This window comes from Lissotriton vulgaris, chromosome 1_1 (genome assembly GCF_964263255.1).
Source record: "Lissotriton vulgaris chromosome 1_1, aLisVul1.2, whole genome shotgun sequence".
NCBI classification, from domain to species: Eukaryota; Metazoa; Chordata; class Amphibia; order Caudata; family Salamandridae; genus Lissotriton; species Lissotriton vulgaris.
This window is the reverse complement of record NC_141685.1, coordinates 217,707,583-217,722,825: the sequence shown is the minus strand read 5'-3', so window position 1 is coordinate 217,722,825 and position 15,243 is coordinate 217,707,583. Positions and strand designations below refer to the sequence as shown.

Genomic DNA, 15,243 nt, shown 5'->3' with positions numbered 1-15,243 from the left:
TAGGATAACCTTGTAGAAATGCTGGCCATGCGGCCAGGAGAACCCCCTGTACCATTAAGACTCTTGTGGTTTGGGTTAGAGTAAGCTTTTCTTGTATTGTACTCACCTAAGTCTCTCCCACTGGAAATAACCGAGATGTCCACATACTGAAAGAGACAACATCACAGATGAAGACCAATACCATATCAATGATAGAGTTAACACCCCAATGCAACAAAAGATACAGCAGACAATGCAGTTACATTTTCAGCTGAACAGAACAGTGTTGCCAAAAAGGAGACACTTTGTAACTCCCTTAGGATCAGCACCATACAAGAACATTAGAGAAGGCAGGGTTAATTTCTCAGCACAGGCCATCTGAGTATTTAATTTAATTTAATTTAAAAAGAACTTGTAGAGCGCACGTACACTGAGTTAGTTTCATGGCGCTGGTGAGGTCTCAAAAGGATGAAATAAGAGAGCTAGTGGTGATAAGATAGCTGGGTGCCAAAAGCCTGCTGGAATAATAATGTTTTTAGTGACCTCCGAAACTCCATGTAGGAGGAAGAGAGTCTTAAAGATAGGGGGAGGTCGTTCCAGAAGGTGGGAGCAAGTACAGCAAACTTCTGCCCTCCTGCCCGCTTCTTTTTGAACCCGGGCGTAGTTAGTAAGGCTAAGCTGTAGGAGCGGAGGTCCCTAGAAGGAACATAGGGAGAAATAGCCGAATTAATGAAGGCCGGGGCTGTACCCGCTCTTGCTTGAAAAGTCAAGCACCCCAGCTTAAACCTGGCTCGTTCTTTTATCGGGAGCCAATGTAAGCTCTTGAGTAGGGAAGTTGAGTGATGGGACTTAGACAGGCCAAAAACCAGGCGGGCAGCCTGGTTTTGTACTAACTGTAGGCGCTGCATACGCAGGGGCTCCATTGTAAATGATGTTTCCATAGTAAATTTTTGACAGGACCATGGCCATCAGGATTAGCTTTAGAGCAGAGGTGGAAAAGAATCTGGCAATTTTCCGGATAAGTCGAAGTGTAAAGAAACAAGAAGAGACCACCGAATTAATGTGTGAGTGAAGGGTTAATTGGTTGTTAAGCATGATCCCAAGGGTTTTAACTGAACAAGAAGGGGAAGGAGGGGGTCCAAGTGAGGAAGGCCAGAAAGAAGAGGACCAGGGATTGGCCGTCCGTCGCCACAAGTTCCGTTTTATCCGGATTAAGTTTTAACTGGTTGGTGTTCATCCAGTCTCGGAGAAATAGCATGACGGACTGGAAACTGCCAACCCCTGAAGGGGAGGAAAGGTCAAAAATGAGTTGGAGATCATCTGCATAGTTATATACAGTGACCTCCATGTTCTGTAAAGCAAAAACCAGCGGGAAGATGTAAAGGTTAAAAAGTAAAGGGGAAAGAGCAGAACCCTGAGGGACACCACAGTTGACAGTACGTGGGGAGGCCGAGAAGGTGCCGAGATGGACTGTCTGATTACGGTCCTTCAGGAAAGACTCGACCCAGGCAAATGCAAGCCCCCCGATCCCCGCCGCCCTGACCCGTGACAACAAGATGTTATGGTCCACGGTGTCAAAGGCGGCGGAGAGGTCCAAAAGGACCAGAATCTTGGGGGTGTATCACTCGCCATGGTCATCGTTCCTTGTAACAATAGTGAATTTCAAGACACAAGTTGGATCCCCATAAGAGTGGCATCTTTCAAACCAATCTATTCCTCTTCCCAGTCACAGCCATGTCATTATGAGAGGGAGTCATGCCCAGAAAATAGACAACTGTGCTGGCCCTTTAAAGTTATCAAACATTTTAAGTCACTCCTATTGCGGTTACCATGAGTAGAGCTGGTTTGAAGTTGGATCCCGGTGGCATGCAAAGCATGGAGACTGTTTTCCTAAAACTCCAGAAAATTTGCAAGGATGTGTGCACGGTAACCAAATCATACGGATTTTGTATGTGGTGCATTCTGCAGGAACTTTGGAGTTACCATAAGAATGATCCTAGCCCAGAATTTGAGGGAACAATCCATACAGTTGGGAAGATAATATTACAGTTGTGTTATTGTAATGTAGTGTTGGTGTTACGCCTGGGACTAGCCTTGATGAGTGACAATACCTGCATCTGCCAGATTGTCTGAGTGTTCTGAATTTTTTCAGAGCAGAAAACATTATGAGAGGGGGATTTTGCAGGTGCACTGCCAGCACTGTAGTACTGCGGACCCTCAGCCCTACAACCCAAGCATAAGGGCTGTAGCAAGATCTCATCTGGGTACACCCAAGATTTGCCAGGTATCTCTTGGAAGAAAGGATGGACCCCAGTAGACCAAGGGATTGAACCCATGAGACCTAAGTCCTGGATGGTTTACAACCACGCTAGTCCTCAGACACCAGTGAGTAGATTACCCAAGGTCACCTGTGTCCAAAGATCAACTTCAAAAGCCGCAGAGAAGCAGAGAACAAAAGGGAATTGGAGAGATGCCCAAACCTAAAGAATTATAGGTGGCAAAATGTGTGTGACACTCTTTTTGTGTGTGACCACTTTTTTAGGGACACCACCCTCAGTGGATGAGAAGGGGTAAGTTGGAACAGTGCTCCGTTGATCAGTATATCAGAATCCAAGTCTTGTCCATCAACTAATTTGAATTTAAAATATTTGTATAGCGCAACATTCACCATGCGGTTTCTTGGCGCTATGGAGGCAAATTTAGCAGCAGGACAAAAAACAAATGCAGAAAGAAAATTAGGATCGCTTCACATTAGGAAAAAGCCTGAGTGAAAAGAAAAGTCTTAAGATCCTTGCGAACAGGGAATAGTGTCTAGCCAGACGCAAGTGATCAGGGAGGGAGTTCCAAAAGGATGGAGCTAGTACTGAAAAATTAGCTCCGCCCCATTTCTTGCGTCTGTATCGGGGTACCTGAAGGAGAGATTGTGTGGAAGAGCGAAGCTCACGGGAGGGGATGTACTCTTTAACCAGAGAGGAGATGAAAGCAGGGGCAGTCCCCTGGCGCGCCTGAAAGACCATACAACCGGTTTTGAACAGGGATCGCTCCCTGACAGGTAGCCAATGTAGTGCCTTTAGTAGGGGGGTAGAATGATGGGAGCGGGGGAGACCATATACCAGTCTGGCCGCCTGGTTTTGAACCAGCTGGAGCTTCCGCAAACTATACGCTGGAATGCCGTTGTAAAGGGCATTGGCGTAGTCCAGCCGGGAGACAACCAGTGCGGACATGATTAACTTAAGTGCAAGGGGGGAAAAGAAACGAGAAACAGAGCGAATAGTTCGAAGAACAAGAAAACAGGAAGAAACAACAGAATTAATTTGTGAGTGAAGGTTGAGATGATTATTAAGTTTGATGCCCAGAGTCTTGACTGAGGAAGAGGGTATGGGCGGGGATCCTAAAGAAGAAGGCCAGAAAAAAGAGTTCCAGGGACTGGAGGAACCACCCGTAAGGACCAATTCTGTTTTATCAGGGTTCAGCTTCAGATGGTTGTGGTTCATCCAGTCCCTGATGAAAATCATAATAGACTGAAAATTGGAGATGGAATGCGGGGAAGAAGACAAATTAAAAATAAGCTGGAGGTCATCTGCATAATTGAAAACAGTGACCTCCAGTTGCTGAAGTGCAAAGATCAAAGGATAGATATAAAGATTAAACAAAAGAGGGGAAAGAGAAGAGCCCTGGGGAACACCACAAGTGACTTTGAGTTGGGTGGCCGAAAAGTCCCCCAGCCGGACCGCCTGGGTGCGGTCCCTCAGGAAGGACGAAAGCCAGACCAGGGCTGAGCCCTCCATCCCCGCCGCTTCGACACGGGAAAGTAAGATGGAATGGTCCACCGTGTCGAAAGCGGCGGAGAGATCGAGGAGCACCAGGGCCTGGTGGTTGTTTTGGTCCATGCCCTCCCTAAGGTTGTTCAGGACCGACACCACGACAGACTCGGTGGAGTGCCTCGGCCGGAAGCCTGCCTGGCGGGACGCTAGGCCCCCATTTGCTTCTACATGGGCACTGAGGACCGATGTTACATGTCGCTCCAGCACCTTGCCCAAATAGGGCAGAAGAGAGATGGGGCGATAATTGGCTGGAGCAGAAGGGTCCGCGCCAGGCTTCTTGAGGATGGGGACTATGGTGGCAGATTTAAGAGCTGGTATTACTACCCCCCTGAGCCAGCGAGCTATTAAGAAGGGAGATTGGGGATTTAGGACAAACAGAGTAAATCTGCTGCAAAATGTGGGCTGGACAGATGTCTGCCGGGGAACCAGACTTAACTTTGGGGAGTATTGCACAGAACACTTCTTCGGTGAGCGGCGGGATGGAGGAAAGACGGCTGTGAATAGTCGGGGGAGAAGGCTCAATAAATGTAGGGGAAGGGAGTGAAATGTTGTCTTTAATGTTGATAATTTTTTCTACAAAATAAAAATTCAAAGAATCACAGAGGAACTGAGAAGGGGGGGGCTTAAGGGTAGCCTTGTCAGAATATGCCAGGTCCTGAACGATGGAGAGTATTTCCCTGGATTTATTCTCTGCTGCTAAGATTTTTGCATACCGCTGTTGATGCCATGTCCATATGCATACCAACCAGGGACCGACACACTTGGGGCAAAAAGTGTAACTGCAACAAATGATGGAAGGAATGCTGAATAAATCAAACACTCTCCCCCAGTGGGACTTCAGCACTTATTGTGCCATCCACTCAAGTAGCACCATAAAACAGGTCCTAAGCCTCCAAATACAGCCTAAAGGCAGATTTAAACTGCTGTTTCGACTTGGCAATATAACCCCTTTTCTAAGCCTTAAACTCCCCTTTTATTGCATATAAATTACCCCGTTAATCTGACTACTGCTGCCGCTGGCCATACCTGAACTTTTAAACCTCCACAGCACACAGGGGGTCTGCTGTCCACTGTGCACACCGCTGTGCATACCACCGCTGCAGCCGCCATCATCCACGAGCCTGTGGAATACATCCCCTAGCAGGTTTTGCGCAGCGCAAGCCGCACACTGTGTCATACACACCAGGAGGCGCTAAAGAGGGGGCCAGGGCTTCCGCCATGCAGGAGCCCGTTAATCTGACTACTGCTGCCACTGGCCATACCTAAACTTTTAATCCTCCACAGCACATAGGGGGTCTGCTGTGCACACCGCTGTGCATACCGCTGTTGATGCCGCCATAATCCACGAGCCTGCGGACTCCATTCCCCAGCAGGTCTAGCGGCGCACAAGCCGCACACCGCGTCATACGTTCCTAGGAGGCGTTCAAGAGGGGGCCAGGGCTCCTGCCGCGGGGGAGCCCATTAACCTGACTACTGCTGCCACTGGCCATACCTGAACTTTTAATCCTCCACAGCACACAGGGGGTCTGCTGCCTGCTGTTCACACCGCTGTGCAAACCGCCTTTGCTGCCGCCATAATCCACGAGCCTGCGGACTACATCCCCAGCAGGTCTCGCATCGCGCAAGCTGCACACTGCGTCATATGCACCAGTATCCGCTCAAGAGCGGCCAGTGCTCCCGCCGCGCGGGAACCCATTAAACTGACTACTGCTGCGCTGGCCATCCCTGAACTTTTAATCCTCCACAGCACACAGGGGGTCTGCTGCCTGCTGTTCACACCGCTGTGCAAACCGCCTTTGCTGCCGCCATAATCCACGAGCCTGCGGACTACATCCCCCAGCAGGTCTCGCATCGCGCAAGCTGCACACTGCGTCATATGCACCAGTATCCGCTCAAGAGCGGCCAGTGCTCCCGCCGCGCGGGAACCCATTAAACTGACTACTGCTGCGCTGGCCATCCCTGAACTTTTAATCCTCCACAGCACACAGGGGGTCTGCTGTCTGCTGTGTACACCGCTGTTCAAACTGCCATTCCTGCTGCCATAATCCACAAGCCTGCGGACTACATCCCCCAGCAGGCCTCGCGGCACGCAAGCAGCGGACCATGTCATACGCACCAGGAGGCGCTCAAGATGGGGCCAGGGCTCCCGCCACGTAGGACGTGCGCAGGCAAGGGCGGGCCCGTCCGAGCCCATCAGAGACAGGAAGTGGCTGGGCTGGGACACCCCCCTTTGATTTTATGCATTAAAGTGCACATCAAGGTGGACCTCTGCTACAAAATCAAGGTACTGAACTGTATCAGTGTATTTTGTGGGCAGTTTCTATCTCAGGTAACAGGTATTCGACAAAATTGAGTAAACGTAAGGTTATGGGCCTACTGGCAAGGGGGTGGGGGGGTTGTGGGGACCTTGGACACTTTTCTGAGAAGAGCAGAGCCAGTCCTGACCCATCAGATCCAGCTCACTGAAAAAAGACTTTCACTGGATACTTTTGCGGCCCAGAAAGGGTCTTCAATGGGAAGCATAGTTGCGGCTAAATCCCCCAAGGGTGCACAGCATTTCGTGGATCATCCGTGTCTTGCCACCCCTGGTTCTAGCAAAAACCGGGAACTAGTCGCCCTCCCAGACTCGCTGTCAGTGGCACCGGAGGTGATTACAGTTGTACAGATCAATTCTACCACTCTTGCACCAAATATTATAGGGGAGGATGTATGTCGTTACAACGCATACTTTTACTCCGCGTACCATTACAACGCGGTATTTACAACGCATACCGCTACAACGCATAGCGCTTTGGGGTGCTGGATAGTGGTAAGTATAATTTACTATTCTAACTCCAGTCCCCGTGGACCCTAGGGAAGGTGTTGGATAGTAAATTAAACTTACCTCTTATCCTAGAGCGCCCCCCAGCGCCATGCGTTGTAACGGTATGCGTTGTAATGCCCGCGTTGTAGTGGTAGTGCGGAGTAAAAAATGCGTTGTAACAGGTGAATACCTATAGGGGACAATGAGCCGGACCTTTCGCACCTTTTTGGACGGAGACCCTGTGATCCCTCCCATGGCACATAATGCACACAATGCAATTACACCAGGCGCATGCCGTGGTGAGGTTATCACTCATTCAAAAAGGGTCGCCAGGGAAAGTACGACATGTCTATCAAATACTTTGACAGCTTGCAGTGGAGAGCCACCTGCAAAAGGTACGAGGGAAGGTGCCACACAAAAATAAAAAGCTAGATCGAAGCACCAAGTAACCAGGTTTCCTGATAAACCCGCCCAGAACCTAACAAAGGATTGGCTGGGGACTGCGTCCAATGGAAATGATTAGACACTCTGATGACTGCTCTTCTGGCGCCCCTTTTATGTAGACTAGGGTCAATTGAAGAAAAATTGTTGTCACTTGTGAATTCTGGTAGCGGTGTAGCTAGCCGAGGGACATGTAGGTGTGTGTGCATGTGTTGCACTGGGGGAACCTGTGGCTCCAGTCTCATTACCTATAAATGTTAATGAGGGAAGGAAACGTGGGGATAATGAACAGGCTACTGGGAATAATGCTATGGGCAATAGAGTTCCACATATACATTCTGAAGTAACCAGACACAGTGCAAGTATTGCTATTAGGGGGTCGAGGGGACGGAGGACAGGGTCCATAGGCAACCCATCAACACATGTAGCAGATATTGCATGGTCAAAAAGGGGAGAAAGGGGATACAATGTGCGTCTACAACTAAAAGTAATATATCCTCTCTAAGTGCGAGGAGTACTCAAGGCCTCCCAGTTTTAGATCTACCCCCAGACTCATGCCCGTACACAGTTGTCTTAACTGGTGTGCCAGCACTTAGAAGCCAAAAAGAGGAACCTGTGACACAACTGATTAATAAGGTAGCACATTGGATGTGTAGGAATTCAGGGTTCAACAACAAAGATTATAGACACATCCTGATGGCAAGGAGGGTGTCCTGGATCAGCAGAACCAGGAAAGCCTTTCCAGGGGACTGTGTGATTGTGACGCTTAGGCATCCTGATCATGTGCGCAAGACTCTTTTCAGGGAGTAATGGGTTTTTATCAAGCTGAGGTGGATTCATGTATCAAATTGCTCCTGTTGGGCTTCTTCTACAGATCTTTTCCCTATCTGAACCAACATTATAGAGATGTGTGTCATCAAGAGGGTGCAATTGGATGGGCCAATGTACCACAGCCAAATAACGTCTTTGCACCACTAAGTGACGTAAACGATATTGACTGACTAGGTCCATTGGGGAAAGTAGGCAGAATGAGTGACACCCCCGTGATTAACATAGATCTAGGGAGGAGGGGAGAATAAATCATCTCAGGGACAGTGGAAGCCCAAACCATTTGAGTTCAATAGGTTATAAATGCCCATATGGACAGCGGCTCACACTTGAATGTTTCCATAACCAATAGTATCCAGGTAATTGCTAGTGTAGAAAGGCCAATTGGGAGAGAAATGAAAATGGTTTCCTGGAATATAGCAGGACTATCCACTAAATTTAAGAACAGACAATGGCTACTATACATATGGGATTTCCAGATAATTTGTTTACAAGAAACATGGGAACCAGCAAATATTAACTTCTTTTTGGAGGGATATAAAACCTTCTTTTTTCCGGAACGTAAGGCAACGTCCGGGAGAGCCACGGGAGGGTTGGTTATATATGTTGATCTTACATTACAGGGTAGATGGACAGATTTGGTTTGGTGTTCTGAAGCTGTGCAGGGGCTCACTTCTCTTACTAAAGGTTACAGGTTACTTTTTATACATTTTTATAATGCAACATCACATGGACAGGGTTTTTGCAAGCTTACACGAATTGGACGCTAGACTCACCCAGACGCAGGAGCAAGGGCTGATGGCATTTCAGTTAGTTTTAGCGTGTAATTTTAACTGCCACATGTGCCCAAACATAAGAGCATCCTGTGGGGATTGGTCGACTTGTATGATTGAGGACGACCCACACATGGAACACACAAATGAGGGCAGGGTTCTCTGCGGCCTACTAAACACACACAGGCTAACACACACGATGGACCTGATTGATGTCCAACAGGGTACATTGGTTCATACCACATTTATAGGCAGAGGATGTGCCTCTTTTATTGACTATATATTTTTTTCTACTTCATTCAGAAACTGTGTGTCCAGGTTCAGTATTATCTACAGTGCTTTTAGCGATTAAAACCCCCTCGCCTTATCTCTGGTGGATGCTAGGCACCACCAGGAGCCGCTTGGAATGGGGGTTGAGGGGGTAAGGGCCACGGACCAGGGAAGGAGGTTGTGCTGGACACAGGTCAATGGTGAGGCCTTTTATAAATCTCTTTTAAAAGATGGTGAACAGGTAATTTTAAGGTGTTTAGACCAGAAGTGGAAGTGGTAGAATTAGTTGAGGCTTTTGAAGACGTTGCCCGAATAGTTGATACCTTGCTGAGAGCCCTAACGCTTAGTGTCAAAAGGGATAACCCGGAATGGTTTGACCGACAATGTTCCTCTGCCCTTAGAGAGTTGAAAGACGCCCTAAAGACCTCCCCAAGACATAGGGATTGGGTGTCCATCTGTCGGAAAAATTACAAGTTACCTCTTAAGGGACGAAAAGGTCAATTACAAAAGCAAGCTTGGGAAGACTTGACAGAGGCAATAACACTAAAGGACTCCACCGCTTTATGGAGAGTCAAAAATAATCCTTGCTTTCAAGATGCTAACAAACCCAGGTTGAGTGATAACATCCTACCGGAGCAATGGTATGAGCACTTTAAAGGGCTTTATAATTAGCACCCAAGTACGGATCAGCTGCAGGTGCATAATGGGGAGCGGGGGTTACCCCCACTGAGATTCTCATTGGGCGAGGTCAAAGCGGGAATTGAGTGTCTAACCAGGAATAAAGCCCCGGGCCAAGATGGGATCCCACCTGACCTTTTTATAAACAACGTGGATCTCTGGACGCCAATCCTGACTAGGGTCATAAATGCAGAAGTGGACACAGTAATGCCAGCTTCTTGGTCCACAGCCACAATTGTACCCATTTTTTAAAAAGGCAATAAGGATAGCCCACAATGTTACCACCCAATTTCTCTCATTGATGTGTCAGCAAAGGTATTATGGCGGGTGGTTTTAAGTAGGCTATCTGACTGGGCTGAAGAGCACCACATCATAACTGATGTCCAATTTGGTTTTAGGCCTGGGACATCTACAACTGACCAATGCCTTAACATATACCTAATCTCAGCTAAATACACAGTAGTCAGCCCAGGGATGATGTATTTGGCTTTTGTGGACCTGACTGCGGCCTTTGACAGAGTCAATAGAGGGAAATTGTGGGCAATAATGGGCGGGCTTGGTGTGGACCCTGGGCATATTAACCTCTTAAAAACCTTGCATTTGAACACCACTGCTGCAGTTAGATACAGTCAGAATCAAACTAAAACAGAACCCTTTGCGTGCTCCAATGGTGTCAGACAGGGTTGCAGATAATCTCCCTTTTTGTTTATGTTATACATAAACGGTCTTGATCGCACACTAAGCACTTTACAGGCAGACACCCCAAGGATAGGTACCTGTGGGATTCCCATTCTGCTTCATGCAGATGACGCTGTACCCCTCACACATACCCTTAAAGGCCTGCAGCTCTTGATAGATGGGTTTGTATCTTTCATGGAGAATCTGGACTTGTCCTCCAATTTGACAAAATCTTATGTCATGGAAGTGGGCAAAAAGCCAGGTTAATCCTATAATTACACAATTGGATCTCACTAGTTAGGAAAGGTATAGTCCTTTTTGTATCTGTGGATGTTATTTGATGGGCGATTACATTTTAAATATTTATTAGAAGACAACTGCCGAACCATGACCAGATGTACCGGATCAATAATAAACTTTGCAGAAAGGCTAGGATGGTGGTCCCCAGAGCAGATTCTGAGATCATATGGCTCTATGTGTTGTGCTAAAGTGCTGCATGGTAGTGAGGTGTGGGGATTCATTGAGGCTAACCAATTACAAACCGAGGAGAATAAGTATCTCAGGCATTTGTTAAGAGTCCCCCAGAGCACGGCAGCCCACATTGTACATGAAGAATTGGGTGCCCGTTATATCATGGATAGGTGGGGTGTGAATCCCCTAGTTTGTTGGGTAAAGATCTGGGCAAATGCTCGAAGCAGGCAGGTTATCGAAGATTGTCTCTCCCTGGCTTATGGACTCAAAATTCCCTGGCTTAAATATGTGAAGGAGTCCTTTGAGAAAATGGGATGTGTAGATTTATTTGCTAACCCTTCGAAAATAAGCATGCAGTATAAGGCCTTGGTTAAGGACTGGTTCTTTAATTGTGCTTCGACGCTTCGGGAGACAGAGAGCTGACCAAACCATCGGTGAGAGAATACTTAGTAGCCAGGTCCTCCGAGGGTATTGAACCATACCTGTCTTGCATAAGCAGTGCCCACAATAGATTTTTAATGACCCGGTTTAAGTTAAATCTTTTGCATCATGTCCTAGTGCAGCCAGCAGGCTTTACACTACCCTCAGAGATCAAGGGGCCCTGTGGCTGCGACCATAGGTCTCCACAGGACACCCTTCACTTTGTTTTACTTTGCTTATTTTATTTACATCCCAGAAGACTTTTTCTGAAGGGTATTTAAAAAAAAGGCCAGATTCAAACAAGCAGGGGTGGCACTTTTATTTTTAAAATTGGCTCCAGATGCTTTTACACTTTTTTGTATCACTAACTTTTTAAGGGCTCCATTAAGACTATGGACTACAAGGGGTAGCGTGAACCAAGCCTCTAGATGAGTTGAATTGATGTGGGACAGGTTATATGTGATGTGTATGTTTTTATACATATTTTGAAATTGTATCATGAAGGTCTCAGATTGATGAATTGTTTTTTTTATTTGGACTGTAACCTATCTTGATAAATTGCTACTTTTATGGAATTTGTACATGCCGAATAAAGAATGTTAACTAACTAACTACCCCTATTGTAGACTTTAGGTAACCCACAGGGTAGGGTGCATTGTAATTAAAAGGTTGGGCATTTTAAGCTTTACATGTTCAGGTAGTGAACAACTCCTAAATTGGATTTTCACTACTATGAGACCTAGCCATCCCATAGTATCACATTGGGTTGCCTTATTACATCTAATAGGTGCAAACTTTTAATGAGGACTAGTTGGCCATTAAATTGTAATGAAAAATACTCTTTAATGGAAAAGTTGGATTTTTAATCACAATTTTGAAAAAATTGCACTTTTATGAAGTTGACATTTCCTGCTCTAAGTTCTTTTGTGCCTGAAGCATATCTCAGGTCACATGCCTGGGTGTAACAGTCACAAAATAAGGGATTAGGTATGTCTGAATGGACCACCTACTGGAAGGATGGGGCAGAGCTAAGCACAGCCCTGCTTGCAACTGAATAGGCTGTGCTCTGTGTTCACACAAAGGACCTATCACAACTAGATTATCTCTGGAGCCAGCTTGGAGCCAGGGCAAGGGAGTCCCAAATTCCCTGCACTTGAAAGAAACTTTGTAGAAGCTATCACCTTCTTTCAGAGGAAGAGCATCAGGTATAAATATGGGACCCTCAGACCCACTCTTGTGTTCACTTTTGACCTCTGACCCACTCTTCAGTTCACATTTGGACCTGTAGAAAGGACTCTCAAATGATTGCATGCTAAGCACGCTTCAAAACTGCCTTGCTGTACCTGGAAACACTGCAGCATTGCTGCCTGGAGCCTTCTTTGAACGTTGGAGACCAGCCCTGCTGTTTGAGCCCAACCTCTTCATCTGCACCTATGTCTACCAGAGTGTCCAAGGGCTAGTTTGCAGTCCTCATGTTCAGAGCCACAGGGACACAAAAAGCTACCACCATCTTGAACCCGCACCTTGATTCAGTCTGAGTGAGTCCTGAACCCCTCAGTGGTGTCTCACCAGTCCTGGAGCCTGGGTTGCAGTGTTGAAGGTGCCCAGATAGAGGAAAACCAAAACTTGGGACATAGAACATGTTTGGCAAAAAACTGCTCTGAGAACCAGGAGGAGACTGGGACCAACTTGCTCATCTGTCTGCCCAAGGCCTATCGTCAGTCGGCCTGACATTGCGGCTGCTCCCACTAGGTTCTTTTCCACAGCAGAAAATTATGTTCAGCGATCCTTCGCCAAAGGGGTTTCTGGCCTCGTAGAAGTGTCTTCGACTACAGCCTCCTGCCTTGTCTCGCTGGAGATTTTCTACTTCCAGAAAAGTAACTAAGCCCAAATTTGGAAACCTTCACCATGGCTTTGACCTAGGGCTTTCTGGACTTCACCATTTTAGATCTTGAAGGCGTCATTTTAGACCATGGAGGTCATCATGTTTTTCAATTCGTTCTCTCAGGATATCACAATTTCATGGTTAGCACAATAAAAATTGCAAAATAAGCACTTTTGTCAAAATCCCGTAATCTTTACAAAAGTGCTTGCAAACATAGTTACTCTCAATAAATTGAAGCTGATCCCCTTGTTATTGCTTCTGCTGAGCCAATAAAATGAGGATGAGCTGGCACTTTAGGAGGTGACAGAGGTGTTAACTGCCTCTGTCATCTGCCTTAAAAATGCACAGGGGCCCCCTCCTGTGCTGACAGGCTCTCTTCCTTTTTTTTCCTGGGACCTGCTGCCCCATACCCATTATTTGTTTTTGCTTTATTTAGCCTGGAGTGCTTTACATGAGATTCAGTAACATTAAATCAGTAGTTTTTCTGATCTGGTGAGGTTTGCCAATTAGCCCAGAATCACAGGATGTTGAGCCGACACTGGGACACAAATCTCATTCCCAAAGAGGTTGTTTGGCGGCGGGTCGGGCCGTTTACCCCGACCCCGCCGTCCGAACAACCTGATATCGGCTAGAAAAAACTTTATATATGCGTTTCGCTAAGAGACAGTTAAAATACTCCCTGATGAAGAGCAGGACATGCTCGAAATGCATTGGAGTTGATTATAAATGGGAGATGTTTATAATTGCGCTGAATAAATAAATCTGTGATTAAGATTCAAGAAGAGAATTTGCATTGAAATGAATGAATAAATTCATGGAATGACCAACTAAAACCATTGTTGCGAAATCATTCAAACCTATATGGAAATTAAGAGAGTGCCCTAAGGGTGATGCAACCAGGATTCATGGAAGCACTAAAGTATATCTAGTTTTAAGACGTTCTAGGACGGAAACGTCACCCCAAGGTGCACCCAACAAGAGTAAAAACATATTGGATTCCCTACGAATATAACTATAATGTACATTTACGGTTGTGAACAAGCTGAAAACTTTACATATTTTATTACACTTACCACGTTCTCTTCCACTTTGGCAGAGGTTGAAATCATCTTTGTATCTATAATAGATACAAAACAAATGTTATGACTCAACCATTTCTAGGACAAACTCTTCTTTGTTATTGTCCAGACATTAGAAATGTCACATTTATTGTCATTGTTTGGATTAATTAAACTGTTTTCCAATTATGATTATAGGGAAAATACTTTTATTCAAAACTTCAATATTCACCAATGTGCTATATCATAACAAGGACAAAAAATTACATTTGACATCTTATGCCGGACTTGTTTTATAACAGAAATGTCAAATGATTATTAATCACAAAACAGTGCCTCATGTTCACCATTGCCAATGTATTAAAGTGATTCTGTAGCTGCATTTAAAATCACCACATATTTAATATTTTGCACTAATATATAATTTCCGGACCTACACAGCTGAGAATAAACAGTCATAGTGTTATAATTTCCACATGACCTTTGTTAATTGGACACTTCCTGTTGTGCAGGAGTACCAAATCTGCTAGTGGACCTGCAGCACATATTGTGCCACATGCTCAAGTAGCCCTTCTAAACATGTTTTAGGCCTATCATTGCAGCCTGTGGGCAGTTTTAATCTGCCAATTTGATTTAGCAAAATAATCCCTTTACCATGCCTAAACCTTCCTTTTTAATACATATAAGTGACCCCTTCAGGAGGCTCTAAACAGACCTTAGGGCAGGGTGCGGTATGTTTAAGAAACTGGACATGTGGTTTTAAGTTTAAAATGCCCTGGTAGTTTCATTACTGCAAGACCTATCAGTTCATAGGATAATATTGGGTTTCCTTATTACATGTAACGTTTTATAACATTTGCACGGTAGCAAGCAGAAATACCTGGTCATTGAAAAATATAATTTAAAATCTTCAATCAATCAAATGCGATTTATAGAGCACTACATATCATCTGTGAGGGTCTCCAGACGCTGGGGGCACGTGCTGCTGCTCCAAGCTATTTGTTGAAGAGACAGGTGTTTTTAGTCCCTTTCTTAACTCCAGTAGTGTTGGTGCTGATCAGAGAGGTAAGGGGCGGTCGTTCCAGATTTGGGGGCAAGGTGGGAGGAGAATTGGCTGCTTCTTCTGAGGATTCTG

At 45.9% G+C, this 15,243-nt stretch overlaps 1 protein-coding gene across 3 annotated transcripts in view; it reads right to left on the bottom strand.

The window, feature by feature from the left end:
* LOC147740926 (uncharacterized) overlaps nt 1–15,243 on the bottom strand; it is a 758,774-nt gene that overhangs the window by 49,299 nt on the left and 694,232 nt on the right. For all 3 annotated transcript variants that reach the window (XM_086936040.1, XM_086936035.1, XM_086936046.1), the window contains 2 exons: nt 14,124–14,167; nt 107–146 (listed from right to left, as the gene is read on the bottom strand). In XM_086936040.1, coding sequence (XP_086792166.1) covers nt 107–146; nt 14,124–14,167 — 84 coding nt within the window. The remainder of the gene's footprint in view (nt 1–106; nt 147–14,123; nt 14,168–15,243) is intronic.